At 42.0% G+C, this 19,436-nt stretch overlaps 2 protein-coding genes across 2 annotated transcripts in view; one reads left to right on the top strand and one right to left on the bottom strand.

Moving 5' to 3' along the window:
- The window catches only part of LRIT1 (leucine rich repeat, Ig-like and transmembrane domains 1), a gene marked incomplete at its 3' end in the record, with an annotated part of 66,231 nt that overhangs the window by 22,195 nt on the left and 24,600 nt on the right, over positions 1 to 19,436 (top strand). The window lies entirely within an intron of this gene.
- On the bottom strand, positions 579 to 18,196 carry RGR (retinal G protein coupled receptor; the record flags this gene model as incomplete). Its single annotated transcript, XM_082486682.1, has 7 exons — positions 579 to 722; positions 1,652 to 1,765; positions 3,233 to 3,350; positions 3,937 to 4,090; positions 12,937 to 13,058; positions 14,738 to 14,894; positions 18,118 to 18,196. 7 exons carry the CDS (start codon positions 18,194 to 18,196, stop codon positions 579 to 581), a joined length of 888 nt encoding a protein of 295 aa, XP_082342808.1.

The raw sequence follows: 19,436 nt of genomic DNA, 5'->3' as shown, positions 1-19,436 counted from the left end.
CAAGCTAATATTCCTTATTGAGTAAAATGCCCACTGAAATGTTTTTATGGAATTAGGATGGTGGATTCATCGTGGAAATTTGGGTACTCCCATTTTGGGTGCATTGAAAATGCGTTGTTCAGTTGAACAAGCTATTTATACAGACATGTGGTGTAATACTGGATACTCCTTTAATCTTTCAGTAATCCAGACATTACCATATGGACAAACTGCACAGATTGGTTTGAGGAGGGCCCACTGGATAAATTAATACCCTACTTCAGTTAATTTGCTGAGCTTTTATGTTAGTCTATCAGGAAAAAAAAAAAAAAAACGCTTTCTAGTACATAGTTTATTTGCAGTGACATATAAAATGAGACTGATGACAATCAACACAGGTTTAAGGCAGCTTGTTTGACAAGCAGCTTGTGATGGTTTGGATAGTTATCTGGAGGGCTTTCTTTCAGTACTTCGTTGCTTGTAGCCTTTCCAATGTGGAACCACCTTTGCACGTACGTATCAGAGAACGCACACAGTTTCCTCTACCGTTTTGCTTTCAGTGATGTACCTGCATTAATTTGGCTTAATGCTGTAATGGGTTATTTAGTTTTGTTATCAACCTCTGCTTTCTCAATCTTCTGTCCTGTGAGGAACTGCCATATTCCTCCTCTGTAGTTCTCATTCCCCAGGGCATATACAAAGGCATCCACCGTTGGCACAGTCTTGGCAATAACAGCAGGAATCTGTTGCAAGACACAATATTATTAATAGAAAAATGCACCTAGGATCTAATGGGCTGATTTTAGCTGCGGTTTAGTTTCCCTTTGCCAAACAAATGCCTGTCTTTGATAGCAGTAGCTTGCTAGCCCCAGAGAGATGAGAAGTAAAAGCAAATTGGTCAGTTGGAGACCCTTGCTCAGGAAATTATAGTCTCCAGGAGAAAGACTTTAGATCAGCATTGCCTGAAACTGGGATATTTCACTTGAGAGTGAATACATTTAGGAGGAGGGAAGGGTGTGCCATGGACACCTTTTGATGGATAAGTGGGCTAATATTGCTGACACATTTTATGTGTGATACTGAATACTTAAGTACAGTAATGCATTTGGTGACCTGAGACTGGGCTGATTTTTTGGGGACTGAATGGAAGTTGAAAGGTTTGATGTGATATTACTGAGTCCCAGAGGGAGTCTCAGAGCCAAGACTCATAGAAAAAATGGAAAAAAGGAGGTAGCATAACCTTAGGAGTGAGCCATTGCAGCTTCCCTGAGGAGAGGGAAGTATTAGAAAAATGAATGAGACAGGATATCTTCAAAACTGAACATTTTTAGCTGGTATTTGACTCTGGGAAGGATACAAAAAGCTCCTATGAAGCAGTACAGGCTACAGACCCTAAACTGACTGCTGAAGAAAAAAGCCCTGATTTCCTCAACTGTTGTTTGTTCAAAGCAGTAATGCCATGGCTGTTATATCCCTGTGCTTAGCTGTTTTGCCTTAAAAGTGGTAGATGAACAGAATGCTTTGAGGAAACCATCTACTTGTTACATGTGTTATAACAAGTAAACTGAATTGTGAATAAATTGTCATTGTTCCATAGGAAAAGAGAGAGGAGAGTAAGGAGACTGTAATTTTTCAAATTCCCCGCTGTTTGAATACAGTAGCATAGACGTACCATGCGGTATTTTGGCGAAATGAACATTACATTTTCAACTGCTGCGTAGAAGCATAAAAGGCAGTAGGGACCCCAGCAAATGACCAGCGTCTTCAACGGTAAACCAGTATTAAACTGAAAAACAAGAGCAATGAATTCCTTTGTATTTCACAGCCACACAGTACAACAAGTGGATGGGACAGATGCTGTGAGACCATGGTTTGTGTTCAGTAGCTGGAGAGGATCAGCCAGCAGGATATGCTGTGCCATTGCTGCTTTGCTGTCCATGCTGGAGGTGTGCAAGCACAGCTCCCTCTACGTCGAGGGCTGCCTGTGCAGCAAGCCCCCAAAGCCCTGTTCCTGGGCGAGGAAGTGGCAGTGGCTCCTGGGCAGAGGTGACAAAGCACCTTATGGTAGATTAGTTAAATCAGAGTGTGTGCTAGACATAAAAGCCACGGCCAGTAATTGCTGCTGAAGAGGGAGGGCAATGTGTAAATTTAAAAATTGCTGACTTGTTAGAGGCTCTTGCAGATGACTAAACTGTGTGAAGCCACTACTACAGTACAACAGATGGATGCAGTGGCATCTGTGTTGTGGTAGCAGGATTTCTGCGTCCTTCATGCTAAGGCCTTGTCCGTGATGTTTGTGGCCAGGCCAAATATTAATGACAGGGAAGTGATAATTTCATTCTTAAATTTTCTGCATTGTAGCTACAGAATATCATAAAAAAGAAAGCACTTGCTATTGCATAAACTCACTGGAAAAAGAAAAGGTAATAGACATACTAACGAACACTGAGATTTGCTCAAGAAATATGTAGAGCGCACATATATATTCCAGACAGCTACAAACCAGTCTGCCTGACTGCCTCTTTGCCGGTATAACATCCCCCTTGAGAAATGACTGTCCTTACTGAGTGCAGGGGTCGGGTTTTGTCTGTCAGCCATGCATAGTGCCCCAGATTGTATCGCCGGCACCTAAGGAAACAACTCATATAATCACCACATTACATTCCCATAAACCTGCCATACCAGAACAATTCCTTTGTTTCTAGCTCATAAAGATTTCTGAATTTCCTCAGCCAAGTGTAAACATGGCGTGTTTAGGAAGGCCCTTCTCCCCCCCACGGGGTTCCTGCATGTTTCCTTGCAGTGCTGCAGTTCTGGCTGACTTCCACAGCGATAAGCTAAGAGCCTGTAGCAAAGCAGGAAATAATGATCCTTCCTGAGCAAAGGTTCTCTGGATAAATATTGATGTGCTATTAGCAAATATTTTGCATGCTACATGTTTGTTTTGTGATGAGAGTCAGACCAGTGTTGGTGGAGGGGGATCGTCAGGGTCACTAGTCTGACCCCTGTTCTGATGGGGGACTGTTTACAGCACCAGTTCAGGGCAGATGTGGCTGGCTGGTGAAATCTTGACATCTCTAAGCATGGGCTTTCCACAAGCTTTCTAAGTTTACTTACTCAAGTAACACTGGGGAGTTAGACAGAAGGAGCTGAGCCAAAGCCTTTATGAAAGAAACTTTTTTTGAGGACTGTCTCTGTTGGATGCAGCCCTATTTCGGCAAGGCAGTTGCAGAGGCTGAGGAAGCTTTCTTACCTTATAGTGCCCGCTTTTCTTGAACTTCTGGTGTATGGACTGATAGGCTGTCAGCATGATGAAGCCCGGGATCATGAAATTGAAAATGGACAGAGCAAAAAGGAATGTGACATAATTTCTGGAAAGAGTGAGGAGGGGGGGAAAAAAAAGAGGTTGTTAATTTTTCTCTAGGACATCTCTGTAAACTTGCTATAAATATTCATTAACTTGTATTTTTTAAATTGCCAAAACCAGTTTTGACAACATGCTTTAGGTGCAGCATTTGCTGAAGGCTGGTTAAGTTGTGCCATGCTGTCGTGTGCGGGCTGAATAGTATTGCAGAAAATCACAACAGCTGTTTGGTTTCTAAATACAAGCATCCCTACTCAAACTTCAGTGCTGGACTGCATAAAACCAAAACCATTTGGAAAGAGCATCAAGTCCTAAACCCAGAAAAGATTCAGCTTATAATTGACCAAGGAGTAAGGGAGTAGCAGAAACCTGAGCGTCAGCCTCTCCCATGGAGGAAGCTGACTTTAGCCGTTCCTGCATACTGCCATGCGAGTCAAGGCACCTCTGGGTCATGCCTGCCTTGCCCCAGCCACTGGGGAGGGACGTCTGCCCCAGCAACAATGATGGTGGGGTTTTGATGTGCTGCTGGTGGCTTACTCCAGGGGATGGCAGACTCTACCCCCTCTTGCACAGGAGCTGACCCCAGCCCTCACCTGTCCCCTTTGCTGTAGTCCAGGGTGCAGCAGGTTCGGAGGGGTTCGTAGTCATATTCCCCCCACCCCAGCAAGGGCATCACAGACCAAAAGGCAGCAAACAGCCAGGCGAACACCATCATGGAGATGGCTGTGCTCCACTGCATCTTGCTCCCTGCAGGAAAAGAAAAGCATGTCTCCACGCCTGGAACAAAACTGCCGGGCAAAGCTGTCCAGCTCTGTGGGGCCAGAACCAAGTGCCCTGCCCCCTGGGCCTCGGGCAAAACCAAGCAGTTGTTAGTGTTTTGTAGCTTGAAGCTGACCTGAGTCTGGAGGAATCAACCTTGCATAAAATTTGAAGGAAGCTTTTAGACTTTAGGAAACAGCAAATTGTATTTCCCTTTCACGTGCTTTACTTAGACAAATGCGCTTTTGCTGTTCAGCCTTGTACCACACAGGAGATACAGCTGCTGTTACAAACATATTCTTGTGTTTTGGGAATGTGTTTAAAGGCTCAGATGAGGCAGAGAGTAGAAGGCATGGGGTGATGCAGTAAATTGTGTTTGAGCAATTAAAGCCCAGCTGCAGGGTGGGGTCAGATCAGAAATGTGGCTCTGCAGGCACCCCCCAGCCCCTGCCTACTCCCTTCCGCTCTGCTGGGAGTGCGAGGCATGCGTGGATATTAAATACACCCTGTTCTAAAATCACTGCTTGTCAATATCTGTGTGAATATATATATATACACAACCTGACAACAGGTCTTGTTCTAAAAATACTGCTGGTCAAATTATTCTGCCCTTAAGATCATTGCTTAGCCTGAAAGAGGAAATGTGAAGCTCAGCATTAGTAATTTTTTTCTAATTTTATAGTAAAAATGATGTGTCTATCTCATCCAATTCTGTAAAATACCATAGGTCAACGAATGAAATGAACCTTCAGAATACACAGGAAGTATTTCTTCATGGAGAAGACAGGCAGGCTTCCCCACTGCTGCAAAACATTGTATTAGCCTCACTGCTTGCGTGCAAAAAGGCCTGGATAATTTTGTTATTGAGGCTAACGTCCGTAATTATGCCCGTGCCGAATAGCCCATGGCGCCAGCTGCACCAGCAAGGAGCACAGTGACTTTGCCCACTACTCCTTTCTAATCAAATCACCCATTAGGGAGAAGTAATGATGTAATTTTCACCGAGGCTGGGAAGCAATCTTTACGTCTGCCCTTAACAGCAGCATCATGATAGCAGGCCAGGAAGATTCAGGCCAATTCTGACCTTTCTCAGAAAGGTGAAGGATTGGAGGTGAGGCCCTACTATGGGACCAGAGGTGGCTGGCTGGTGGGTGGAGAGCACGTGGGGGCTGCAGATCCCCATAAGGCAGCAGCCCCGGGAAGGGCTGTAAACTCTACGGTAGCTATTTTGTGTTGTACTGTCCCTGTTTATTTTAAAGAAGGATAATAAAGTAGGTGTGTTATTGAAATTGCCCTTTTACAGGAATGCTGATTCTACATCTGTACTTTTTCTTATCTCCCAGCAGTTCTTCAGGGAAAATAACTAGAGTTTGAATTGCATTAAAAATCAACTTGAAAAAGTTGTTTGGTGCAGATGTTCAAAAATTAGTTATGGGAAAAGACATTGCAATTTAAATACCAAGGAAAAAGTAAAGAAAATCCTTTTTATTACCTACTTTGTGTTTTAATATGGTAGTTACAAAAAAATCTACTGATTATTTTTTTTTAGTAATTGAAAACCTTATTTTTTAATAATCACTAATGAAGAATGATTAATAATGACTAATATCTGTCTTTTCTGTGATTCATACACAGAAGATATATTTCGGTTGCAAAGGCTCAAATATTGCTTTATAGTACTGATATAATACAATGCTCGAATGACACAGGTGGAAATAAAGGAATAGTTTCTGATTCAGGGTCTAGAAATACAAGTCAAACTTTTTAGTAACTTGTAATTATTCTTAATCTCCCAGTCCAAAGAAGCACTGTAGCCTAAGTTGTATCTTTCAGAACTGCATCCTATTTAGGTGTATGCTCAAACAAGCATGTTAGAGTTGGTACTCATCCAAGGTTTCCATTTCTATTTGTCTTCTACATAGCAGTTCCTGTGGCTTAGCTTTATACAACTGTAACTTGAAATTCAATCAGGACAAAGCTTATTGTACAAGCTGTCGGGTTTGTTTTGTGTTTTACATATTCTAGCAACTTTTTAAAGGCATTATTGAAAGCAGCTGCACTGAAACCTGGATCTGAATTGTGTTTCTTTTAAACCAAGCTAGTGCCAAGAGTAGCTTTATTGCTTTGGGAATACAGTTTTGTAAGTGGTAAGCCCTCCTGATACTCTGAAAAAAAACCAAACTAAATCTTGTTTGTGGGTTTTTTTTTTGTTTCTCAGCAAGTCCTGTAAAATAGTTACCACAAAAACTAATTGGTATTATCTTGTGGCAGATACCTTGCTCTCTTTCTACCCCATCCTTCCACTTCATGAGCTACTACAGTATCCTGAAGGTCTCAAAACGCGATGGGCCATGACTGAGGCACTCCAGGGTCACTGCGCCCTAGCCACACACTGGCACCTTATGGATCTTTGCATGTAAAGAAGAGATCCTTGCATTGGCAAAATGTGCCCTCAGCTGCTGGGGCAGCGTTGGTGGGATGCTGAAGGCAGCCTGTGGGTGTCTGCACTGACAGAGGGTGGCTGATCCAGTTGCCTGCACGTGTTTGCAGGGGCATGGTGGAAATCTCAACGTCTCTGCTGTCACCTTGCACAGAAAACCAGGGGAAGCTCTTCCTCCACTGGCTCCCACCACCGCCAGTGTCTTTCACAGTGCCCAGTGTCTTCGTGCCATGTCTTTGCTCTGGACCCATGTGCTACCAGCTGGGGTGCACACAGGCAACGAGTTGTGAGGCCTCTTGCTGAAATGGCATGCAACTATTTTCTGTCGAGAGTGGCTTTAATAAAGATTTCCATGTCTAATTTTTTAACCAGAAAAGTGCAGGCTATAGGACACTCTAGGGGAAAACTCCCTGTGCTTTTGGCTGGTAGTGCCCTGCCTTGGTTCCCTCCTGCTGCAGCTGGGGAGGCCCCCGTGCCTGGCAGGGCCATGGGCAACACAGCAAGACTTCTCAATTTCCATTAGCTTTCTCTCCCCCCTTTTTTTTTTTCCTAATTTTTTTTGCTTTAACATTTGTGATTCTTCTATGAAAAACTGTAAAAGAAGTTTTAGTTACTTTTACATGGGTGTTAGGGAACCCCATTTTCTTATTAGATGTTAGAATAAAAGGACCATGCAATAATGGAGTCTGGGACCATTGCGTGTCTCAACAGCCTGTGTTTGGAAAGCTCATCTCTGCCACTGAGTTCATGTTCTCTCTCCTCACATTTAAGGAGTCCCATTTTGGATGCTAGGAAAGGAGAGAATAAGAACTTAAAAATTAAATTTTTCCTTCTGGATTTGGCCTTTTGCAAAATTAGAATAATGATGAAATAGTCCTAGTGAAATCAGCTGCCTGTTGATCTTCCAGAAAACATTTAATGACACATCAGAAGTAGCTAAAAAAGTATGAATGTAAAATTAAACAAACTTGATATTATTTTAATTTTACCCAGAAAAAATACTTTCAGTACAAGAATGGTGGAAGAATCGTGCTCTGTTCACATGGCAAAAATGTGCTTTCTTTGAGAGGACTGACCACAAGAGAGCAATTCAGTTGATTTTGTGCATTGCTTTACCTTAAAGGCCTTTTTTGGCCTGATAAAATTTAATGTAATAGCCATGTGAGTCCTCATTCAGTTAAATGAGTATGTATGGAGTTCAGCATATGCTTAAGGATATAATTCCTAATTTAGGGCTTAGTACTGGCAATTTGGTCCTATTAAGTCTAATCACTCTTGTGCTCTGGCTTTCTCACCTTGAAAAGCAAGAGGGAAGCTTCTCTTTTCCATAAAGTGAAATAGTAATATAGGGGATTTAAAATGGCTTCTGTATTCGCTTTGGAACAGAAAGAGGTCACTCTTATAAACACACACACCCCACCCCCACCCCCCCATCATTTAAAGATTACTAAAACTGTGATGTTGAAAGCTTAAATTTTAGGAAGTTCCAGATAGAACATGGAACAATCCTTTTGATTATGCTGGCCAATTTTTAATGACATAATCATAAACTGTTTCTCCATCTTTAGTCTGTGGGAACATTTATGAATTTAGGTTTTTTGAAGATTTATAAATTGGTCAAACATTTAGCTCATTTTCACAGAAAAAGCGAAAAATACATCTCTGACAGTGGCTACCTTTCATCTAGATTTCAGGCTGGTGTTCAAAAGGAATTTCTCAAAAGTTCAACAGGATTTTCTAGGATGGAGGGAAAATTCTTCCTCATTCTCGCAAAAGGTTAATTTATAATAGCTGATATATTCCAGAACAATAAATATGGCTTGTACCAGACTTCATGGCATGCATCACTTAAAATTGGCAAAGATTGTCAAAGACAAAAATATCTGAAAGTCTTATAAGGGAAAATATGTATCAGTCATAAGTATAAGAGGTGTTGGTACCTACTTCATCTGCAGTGCGAAAAGCACCAGTCACTTGTGTTCACAAGCATTCCTTTTTTTTGTAGGAGTAAGAAAGCTGCACTGCATGATAGCTTCTTTTGTCTGTATCATTAGAAAAAGCTCTTTAAAATAACCTAATAAAGGGATTTTTTTACTCCATTAATTTTTTGCTGTGGTTCTCTGCGATTGGAAAGCTGTCTTGGTGATTACCTCCTGCTTCGGTGAAAATGCAAGATCTGTATAAACACTGGCATTTTGTCAGGAAAACCTGATGCAGGTGCAAGACCAGATGAAGGAAGTGTGGCAGGGTGGCTGCAGTACCTGTGACAGGAGGTAAGGACATGCTCCTAATTTGACAGAGCTGACAGTTGCAATTGGAGCAAATGGTAGTTTGCTAATCTTTGAATACTGATATAACCTGGATTTCCTTGAATGTTAAGGATTAGATAAAACTCACTGCAATTCTACTTCTTGAAATTGAATGCTACTGCAAAATCCCTCCTGATTTTGTTCATCTTTTCTCTTGTAATAATGAGAAAAGTACTGACAGAAATCGCTTCAGTTTTTCCATTTCCCCCTAATTCTTAAATGCAAGTGTAAAATCTTCTAGACTTTCTTCTTTCCTTTTAAAACTGTAACTGTATGCTCTGGTTATGAAAGGAAAAAACCTGACCAAATCCTTCCCCTCTCCCTAACCTGCTGACAGCAGCATGCTACCCTCTCACCAGAATGAACTGTGTGTTAGATTGAGATGCCTTCAGCACAGATGTCTCTGTGGTAGGTGGCTGCCTGCTTTCAGACCACTGACCCCCTGGGCCATCCACCAGCTGCCCTCTGCCTGCGTGATCCCAGTTCTAGTGAGACCTCCCAGGCTTGCGGCTTCCTTCCGCCCTTGCTATGTTAAGAACATAATTCAGGACGTTTTCCTCATTTGAATCGCCAGAGAGGGAGAACTAACAACGTCTACCTTGGCATCAAACGCTATCTTCTGTCCTGAATGCTTGACTATTGACAGGCAGCTTCCTCAGATTTTGCCCTTTCCACTTGCACTGTCAGGCACTAACTAAACTGCTTCTGTTTTCTCCTTTTCCACCTAGTGATCAAATTTTGAAATACAATAATCTGTTTTCCCATCTTGCTAGTGATTGCCATTCAAACCCTTCAGACCCCCATGCCTTTTTGCCTCCTATGTATACTTTTAGACTCCAGATTTCTGTAGTTCTCTCCTCCTTGCTGTGAAAGTAGCATCTCGTAGGCCCCAAAACCACATTAGGGGATGAAAAGAGAGTTGCCCAGCATAGTTGCCTGGGAGGAAGAAAGCAAGAGGAGGAAGAGTAAAATGTCTTGAAACTCTAGCTTCTCTGTCATGTGTGGTGGTCGTACTATTTTCTTCCATATGTCAATCAACACCAATGTGTTTGCTGATGACTGACACGTCTAGTTATCCATACACTTTAAAGTATAGCACTTTGTCACTGACAGTTGTATTGACTTCCAAATTTAAAAACTTGGTTAATTTTCAGGATGTTGGTGAACATATTTGTGTTATTAGCATCCAGAATGGCTGAAAATTCCCTTTTTTTCTCATCATCATAGTAATCTCTCACATTCTCATCAGTTTGTTCTTCCTCAGAAATATAGATAGTGGATAATCAAGTGTCAAACTGATGAATGCCATAGCAAAGGTTTTCTCATAAGCTGTTAGGATGTAACAAAAACATTGGTGATGATGCAATTGAGTACCAGTTGAAGGAGTACCAGTTGCCAGGGAATGAAGATAAAAGGTTGATAGCTTTGTTTTTTAGGCCAAGGTATTCTGTACCTTCTCTACAGGCATGCAACTCACACCAGTGTCAACAGGAATTTAATGTATGGATTGAGAACACAGTATAGCCTGTAGGCTTGATATATCAGATCTATGAAATATGACTTAATCTTCCTCACAATCAGCATGTGAAGGATGAAACTAGAAGTGGCTGGTTTTACTGGAATAGCCACAGAGCATGCGATTTTAAAACCTGCGTTTTTTTGTTGTTCAAAATGTTCAGTACTAGCAGCAATGTTTGGCCAACAGTAAGTAACAATCTTAGCAAAGTAAAGAACCTTGTGCCCTTAGGGTCTGTCTGCCTGTGCTCTTAATGTAGTATGCTCTCGACTGGAGGAGTGCATGACATGAAAGCATTAAAGTCAATGTTGCAGAGAGTAAAATGTCTTTCCACAGACATGCTTATTTTCAGGCTGTCTCTTTTGTAAAATACAGATGCTACTCTTCTAGCTCCAGACACATTTTATCGTCCAAAGGGTGTTGGTATGGATTTAGCTTACAGCCTGCATTATCTGGGGCCTTTGTCTGGACATGAAAAAAAACCCAAACATTTCTTTGCCTGAGCTGAATTCTTGACAAAAGTTGAAGAACAAAAATTTGGCAACCTTTCCACCCTCAATGGGATCATCAGATTGAACATGTTCGCAGTGTGCTCTGGGTGTGTTTTACCACTTGCTGCTTTAATCATATGGAGGCCATGCCTGAAAGGCTGTGTGGATGCTAACAGCGGAGGGGATTGAAGCACTGCAGCTCAGCAGTTTCTTCCCCAGCCAACTTTACACTTTCATTTAGAAAATGTTTTGTGAAGTGGTCTGAGCAATCTGTGCTTTAGCACAGGAAAAGGAGAGTTGCATTTATCTATCACCATTGCCAAAGAGACACAATTTTTCGAGGAACAGTGCAGTCACGTGGGGTGCTCTGGGCTCCTCACTCCTCTGGAAAGGGCCTGGCTTTAGCAGGAAGCATGAAAGCTGCAGAGCTGCATGGGAGGACCTCATCCATTTCTCCCAGCAGGCAGAGCTCCCGCACAACTACCAAAATTGCCAAATAGTGCAGATTAGGGCATTCCTGGCATTACGGAGTGCTTAAGATTGCCTTTCAGAGTAAGCTTGTGTTTCATGTCATGTCTCTTTCCTTTTTCCTAATGAAGGCCACGAGATTGTACACCCTGCATTTGTCACTCAGTCCTTTCCTAATAACTTTTGAAAACATTGGCTACTTAGAAGCAAACTAGAGAGGGAAGCAGGGACAGACAGGTACTAAGTTGCTGCATTTACTGTGAAAATTGGTGTTCAGGGAGAGGTGAGACTCCATGAAAGCACCCATAGAACAGTCAGCACAAGTCTATCTTATTAGACAAAAGCAAACATCATCCCTGTGTGCCATATTCACAAGAAAGCAGGTTTTGCCAGTTCCGGTGCTCACAAGGCTGCTACTTTGTTTTACAACAGATGGTAATGCCCCTCACTGTGCCCCCGACTTCTGTGCTAAGAGAATACAGTTATTCCCCTCTTCTCCCCATCTGTGGTGGTTGCTGAGGCACAGCTGGAATCTCTGCACAAATCCTAGCAGTGTCCGCAGACACCAAATCCAACTCGGCACCCTAACTCAGCAGAAATTTCCACTCATGGTACCTGAATGCACAAATCCAGTGCCGCCAAAGTTTGGGAGGTAGTTCTGTGATAAAAGACAGAGCATACCTATCTCTATCAATCCATATATTTGACAATCCTGTCAATTCTGTTTCTCATCTGAATCAAAAATGTGCTTTTATAAGTCCACAGAAAGGCAGATTTATTTTCCTGGGTTGATCTCCCTGACTAATATTAGATTTCCATTAAATCCAGCTAAGATGTCAGAGCTAGTTAAAAACTAAATTGCAAAAAGAAACAAAAAACTGCCTTCACTAAGAGAAGAAAAATAACATATTCCTCCTCTTATCAGTACTTAAAAATAGCTCTGCCATTTTTATTGAAACTTGCAGATAATTTGTTACTTGCTTGGGAACAAATTTACTAAGTTCCATTCTTCATAAGAGAGCCTGGAACGTAGCACGAACCCCACAAATGGCTCTGGTGCCCCAAAGTGCCTGTGTGTTGGACAGTGGGGCTGCTGAGTTCTGTCTGCCTGATCATACCTCTGTAGAAGTGCTTTGCTGTGGGCTCTGTTCCAGCTGCTCCATCTGCAGAGGCAGCTCTCTAGGTACACAGAGTTTATCTGTAATTAGTAAACTCTGCATGGGCATGAAGATCTGTTTGGTACGCAGCAGGGTGTTGGATGGAAGCCTGAGGTGCATAGATTTTTCTTTGGTATGAGGAGTTGGATTTTGTTTGGGACACTGAAGTTTACTTATGGAGAAGGTGAAAGCATGGCAGGAGGGTCAGGGCTTGGATGTGATCTGGAAGAGAAAATATCTCCTGAAGGTGGTTGGTTAGTGCCCCCTGTACAGGAAGAGGTCCTCAGGAGGCATTGTTTATACTTGCTCTATCTCTAGTGTGTAGGATAAATACACTTACATATAACATATAGGCAGATAACAAATAGATGTTTGCTTTGATCCTCTGAAATCTAATCAAGCTGCTTTATAGCAGGATCTGGGCAAAGTTGCTGGGTAAATTGTAGCCCTTACTTGTACAGTAGTGATGATACCGGTCCCAGGCGACTGCAGCACTGGAACTAATGCTGGCTAGTGCTGTCAAGAAGCCCTGGAATCCATGAATTTGACAGCCGTCGGAGCCATAGGGCCAGTATCTGTCAACAAACAAGGAATATGCTAAGAAAACAATAGAAAAAGATGAAGACATGTTTGGAAATTGCATTAACGGAGGGAGTAAAATGATAGTCTGCACATGTGCTTTGTAAGTCTGAGAAACATTGTGAAAACTGTTACTGTGGTTGCCTTTAGGTATTTGCTAGCATCTATCTTGCTGTGGTATCTGATATAGTACAACAGTTATTTTTACTCTTAATATGGAGAAGAAAATCCAGCCCTGCATTTATGTGTTGGAAAGTTGTTTTTTCATTTGAAATCTACATTTCATCCAATTATCTGTATCTTCAAAATTTGCACCCACAGGGAGCAGCCAGTTTGTCAACATGTGAAAGTAGCAAATGAGTAATAACCTTTTGGAAAATCAGTGTTTACTATGCAACAGAGTACAAGAGCTCACAACAAATAAAAACACTTCTGATAGCAAGACCAAGGCCTCAGTCTCAGCAAGACCTTGGTCTTGGCAAGACCATTTGTTTGCAGACAGAATGAAAAGAACCATGAAGTGGTCTGATGTAGCAGATGTCTGCTGACATGTGCCTTCACTATCCTGGTGACACATAGCAAGGACCCATAGCTTTTTTTCTCTCTGTGTTCGTCTAACCTGACTCTTATGCTCATAAAGCTGTCTGTGAGGTGGAAATCTTCAGCAATCTCCTTTCTTATGTATTTACAGAACACCAGTATAATTCGTTAGGAGGCTACCCCTGGAAGTCCTTTTGAATAGGAGATAGCTGACTTCTTTGGAGGCTGGGAAACTTCTGCTCCCATTTAAAGGAGAAGGTCCTGCAATTATTAAACCCAACCTCATTTTGACATATGGACCTTAACTTTTCAGCTCCAGTTCAGTAAAGGCACCTTTATGGGCTTCAGTGAGACATAAGTGTCTGAAACAGAGGAATGGCCTATACAGGAGGTAAAATAGTGTTGAAAAAGGCCTCATTGGAGCTTATTATTGACTTGTTAGTTTGCAAAAAATTTTTTATAACCATTACGAGAGAATAAAATAATCACACTCTGGCTTGAAATGTATTTTTGTTCTCTATTAAAGGTATTTCCAGAGTTTAAAAATATGCTACTTAGGTGGAATTATTCATATGGTGGGTTTTCTTTGAGTATGGTTTGCTTGTGATTTTTTTTGTTGTAATTATTCACTGAAATGCTTGATATTCTTTCTGTCCTCTGGTTAAATGATTGACGTGTGAAAATATGGAAAATCAAATGTGTCATAACTGATGTGAACTCCCTGCTAACAGATCTGCATTTTCATTTCCCACAACCTTCTCAAATAAGTGCTTTAATGGAAAGGTTCATAACAAAACAGAAAGACTTGCAGATAAATTTGGGGTCAATCTAGAGGTTTAGTCAAATGGAAATACACTAGTATTTTGATATTCAAGTAGCTTCTACTATAACCACTGGTAATGCTGTCCAGTTAAATGTCTTCTATAATCGGTCTTATAATCTGTCAGTAAAGACTGGTTTTTTACTTGCCTAGTAGAACTATATAGAGTTTCAGTTTGCTGTTTCAGATTGAGAGAATGAGAAGGTTGGTTATGTGGTATGGTAGGGAGAGAGTAATTAATTTGACCTCTTGGAATGTAAGCTGCTGATTTTCATGTGGTTCTTCTGAGCATCTTTTAGGAAAAAGAGAGTATACCTTAAGAAGCTGGAAAAGGCAGCAATGAATGCGTTGATGCAGATCCCACAGTCGGCCAGTGCAATGCTGAGAACCAGCAGATTGCTGGGTGTTCGGAGTTCTTTGATTTTTCGGAAAGAAATAATTGTCAAGCCATTCAGACAGAAACCAAGCAGGGCTGAAATACAGAATTGTTTGGCATGATTCAACTGGTAATGGAAAATATCTACAATGATACTGCTGAGTTTTTTTTAATGAGAGAACAATAACTACTGTGGAAACTTATGTGCAGGGAATATATGAGAAGCGGTCACAGTCTGCATGCAAGTTACAAACACTTTCCAGAGAGATGTCATAGGTGACAGCTGAAGCCAATGCCTCAAACTGTATCAGGCATACGGCCAGTCATGCGGAGCAGAAATGGTTTAATCTTATTTGTAATTCTGCCTTTTTTTTTTAATAGAGAAATGTGATTGCCAGGCTCTATCCAGGGAAAGGTGGGTCAGAGCGAGGGAGATGGAGAGGAGGCAGCTTCAGAGGGGCTGACAGCCATCACATGCTGCTAGTGCACACGTCTCCAGGCCTGTCTTTGGTAGAGAAATGGGCTGTGTTTAATATCAATTGTAACATTCTTTTGTGTTTAAGCATAGAAATCCCTCAGCCATGTTTCAGTCAGCCTGCCTCCCTTTGGGCTCCTGTCTAAAGTTAGCCTAGACAGTGCTTGAATCACACCAATTGAATCTAATTACTGCCCTTCATCAACAGACTATATGTGGAAAGGAATAATCTAATTATAAAAAGCAGTGACTGAAATTTAAAATGGTAAGTTAATGTTGATTCTCAAAGAGGAGCATCCAAGCAACCCCAGCTGTTCACCCAGCACAATGCTGTGCTACCCTGAAAGCCATTCTTCTCTGGTTTAAACACAAGTTTTGCCCTTTAGTGTCCTTTTCAAAATGACCTGAATTATTCTAGCTCTGATGAGGCTCTGACTCAACATCCCATCTCTAAGTCTCAGTTAGATGAAAGGTAGTATGTCTTTTTCTTTGTGTTCTTCTTGGAAAGAGAAATGATGAAGCGCAGAAAAAAATCCATACCTCCTAATTCTGTAATATAGTGTAGTTACTTATGCTTATTATCTTAATTCTGCAGTTACATAAGATGGATGATTTTGTCTAGTCAGAAATCCTGCTCCTACCTTAATTGCATTAATGGCTGATGGCATAACCATAGTAACAGCTGATGTGCGTTTTCCATTACACAACATATAACAAAATATTTTCATGAGAAATTTTTGGAGCGATTTGAGATCTGCTGTCCTTATTTCTTCCCTGCCAGCTTACCCACTGGGTAAAACTGCTGCCAAGTCTCCCAAATGCAATCAAGCCTTTAGGAGAGCTATGTTGTGACCATATTTAGAGTAGAACTCAAGAGTTATTATGATATCAACTTTTTTCTATCTTTCCCCTGTTTTTGGAAGCTCCAGGCTTCACCCCACTCTGCTTTCTTGAATCACAGAATCATAGAATGGTTTGGGTTGGAAGGAACTTTAAAGATCATCTAGTTCCAACCCCCCTGCCCTGGGCAGGGGCACCTTCCACTAGACCAGGTCGCTCAGAGCCCCATCCAGCCTGGCCTTTAACACTTCCAGGGATGGGGCATCCACAGCTTCTCTGGGCAACCTGTTCCAGTGTCTCACCACCCTCACAGTAAAGAATTTGGCCTTCAGGCCAGCATGAGTGAACAAATAGAGAACTTACTAAATTAAAAAAAAAAATAGCTTTGAGTTTTCATTTTTAGAACAGCAAATATGTCCAGTTAATAAAGTGAACGCAAGGTTTTCCTCTTCCTCAGCACTTTTTTGCAAACTGTACTTAGAAGCTGCAGCAAAAAGGAGGTCTTCATTGCATTTCTCTCAGAGCCTCTGAGAAAGTGAATTAATCTTTAATTATTCAGTTTCATCTTTTAAGTCAGACAATAAAGTATTATTGCCAATCTGCTGGGCACGTTCTGCCTAAAACCCTATAGAAGATAGTTGTGTTTAGTAAAACATAAATGTGTTAGACCACATCTAGTCTTAAGTGAAGGTTACCATCAGGTACTTTGCTTGGACTTGAGCAACAGCAGGTCCCCGTCAGGCTGCGGCCCTGGGGCACAGCTGGGTTGGCGGGCAAGCGAGGGCCAGCAGGGCTGTGATACCACAACCAGCCCATCTCCAGCAGGACCCTGGCTGTCAGGCTCTGCCAGCACCCAACAGTGTCCCTGTCCTCCTGCTGCATCTCACCCCTCAATAACGCAGTGCACAGTCATGCCAGGACCTGCCAGGCCCTGCAGATGGCTTAATGGCTTTTGGCCAGGTTTAGCACTGTTTAGGCAGCAGCTCACCCCTCGGCCAGTAGTAGAGGCTTTTTATTCTCTCTCTCTCTACCAAGGAAGAGTTTCTGACATGGCTTTTCCAGCTTTCCTTCGCAGGCAGATAGGACGCTGCCTTCCAGCTGAGCTTGCCTTCAAGGAGCGGGTGAGCATCGTCCTTTCTCCCATGCTCCATGTTTGTGGGGGGAGCTGATGAGCATTTATCCCATTCTGCTGGTGCTTAGAACTCCTCTGCTGTTGGGTCCAATGATCCCTGCATCCCCAGCTGAGCAGCACTACGCAGGGATGGGGTCCCAGGCCCCAAATGGGATGTAGCTCAGAAGAGACGCCGGTGACTGACACCGAAATAATCCGAGCTACAAGCCTGTCCTTTTGCTAGCCAGGTAGATACAAATTCACAGTTTTGTTGCAGTGTCTCAAAGTGGCAAATGTCTTAAGAAAAGACCACGTTGGCTAAATTAAATGACTATGGTCTCCTACCTCAAATTTTGCTTCTTAACACTGTGAGAGATTTTGAATCTCATGCAAGTATATTTCTGTTTATTACTTTTACCCAGCAGCCATTAACTGCAGTGTTACCAATGCAATCTGGAAGTACATTAACAGTTAACAGGCTATTTTGGACCTATAATTTTTGATTATAAGAAGGCCATCACAGCCCACAAAACAAGGAGCCCAATTTTATTGAGAGATCATCAGTCATTTCAACATCCTTCCTCCGAGGAAGACAAAATTGCCTTTAAAAGTCAACAACAAAGTCTTAAATCCAAATTCTTGATAAGAAAGCTAAGTAGCAAGTACTTCCCCACCATAAGGCAGCTGCATATACAGAGCAGATCTTCACTGAAAACAGCTTGTAGCTCACCCTGATTTACTCACCAGAAGTACTGGTGATGTAGCCACAGTAACCACCACAGGTCTGGGTCAGCATACCACAAATGCTGTTTGCTTCAATTTTCCTTCCCCCTCCCACCAGGAATAATAGTGGCAAAAATCTTATTGCTGCTGAGGTCCCACACTGAGCTTACCTTCTACCAGCAGGGCAGTGCCGATGGCAAACACCTCTAATTCAGTGAAGCCTTCAGGGAGAGGGTATGCAGTGACCATACTTGCGAGAAAAATGCCAACAGATTTAACCTCTGCCCTCTGTTACAGCTGTAGGGCTGCCTTTTCTCCGGATCCCCCTTCTCCCACTAGCCCAAGGCTTCTTAAAGGAGCAGCTCACGTGCAGACACATGCTCATTATTATATAAAAGCTTTGGGGTTTTTACTCCCACCGCTACAATCCCTGCAAGAATGTTATTAATGATGGGACTAGCATCAACCCGCACTCCCCCTTCCCCTGCAAATCGTATTTCAGACACCAGCAAAATGAAAGCATTCATTGCAATTACAACAAGTTCTTTGTAGAGACAAGATTAAGAACCCTGTCCCGTTAATTCTGCAACACTGGAAAAGAATTAAAGGTTGTGGAACGAAGGAAACGTAATATATAATTGGGGAGTGACCTGAAAAACAAAGGGGCACTCATTGAGTTGGTAATGAGGGGAAAAGTACAAACCACTAATTTCTGCAGCATACAGGTCTTCCCCTCACCCCTTTCTTAGAAACTGGCCAGTGTGTTTTTCTGTCAATGACTATTCTGTATATTAACATGTCTCTTCATAACTGAGGCTTAAATTAAGGTGCACACTGGCACAGCCTGATTAAAGGCAAACACTTACAATTACTGATTTTTGGACCTGGACATACAAGGATGTATGTAAGTTGCCCAGTTGTGAGCACTCATAAGAATTACCTTACTGGTTTTTGGAGATGTTTGGGGAATGGGGTCTCGGTGTAGAGTGGCTCTGGAATATGTGCAATGTGCAGCTTCTCCAGCCTCCAGATCCTTAACTGCTGGCTGACTTCCCATCACATGATGGATCTGAGATGTGCATGAGCTCTCATCATTTCCCAGCAGTGTCAACCATTTTCTTTTCATTTCTTTTACTAGTGATTGATTAACTAACTCTTTGGGAATTTGAGTGCCTGGATCCTGCAGAGTGCATTAAAAGTGAACATCTTGGCCATACTTCTCAATTTTTAACCTACATTTAGAGTAGCAATAGCTATGATAACTACTAGATAGGGTTGTTTTCTTTTCATGGTACTTTATTCCACCTTTTTTAGTGCATTTGTTTCCTTTTTCTTCACTTCTCATTCCTTACTACTTTTCCACAGACCTACTCATTGCCTTAACATCAAGGTGCCACTAGCATGACAGTCGCTACTTTGACACATAATTTTCTTCATCCTTATAATCCTACTGCAAAATGGGAGCAAAAAGGGAGCTGAAGCATAGGGG

The sequence above is a fragment of the Vanellus vanellus genome, assembly GCF_965231255.1.
Source record: "Vanellus vanellus genome assembly, chromosome: 7".
Lineage (NCBI taxonomy): Eukaryota > Metazoa > Chordata > Aves > Charadriiformes > Charadriidae > Vanellus > Vanellus vanellus.
This window is presented reverse-complemented; position numbering and strand designations above follow the sequence as displayed.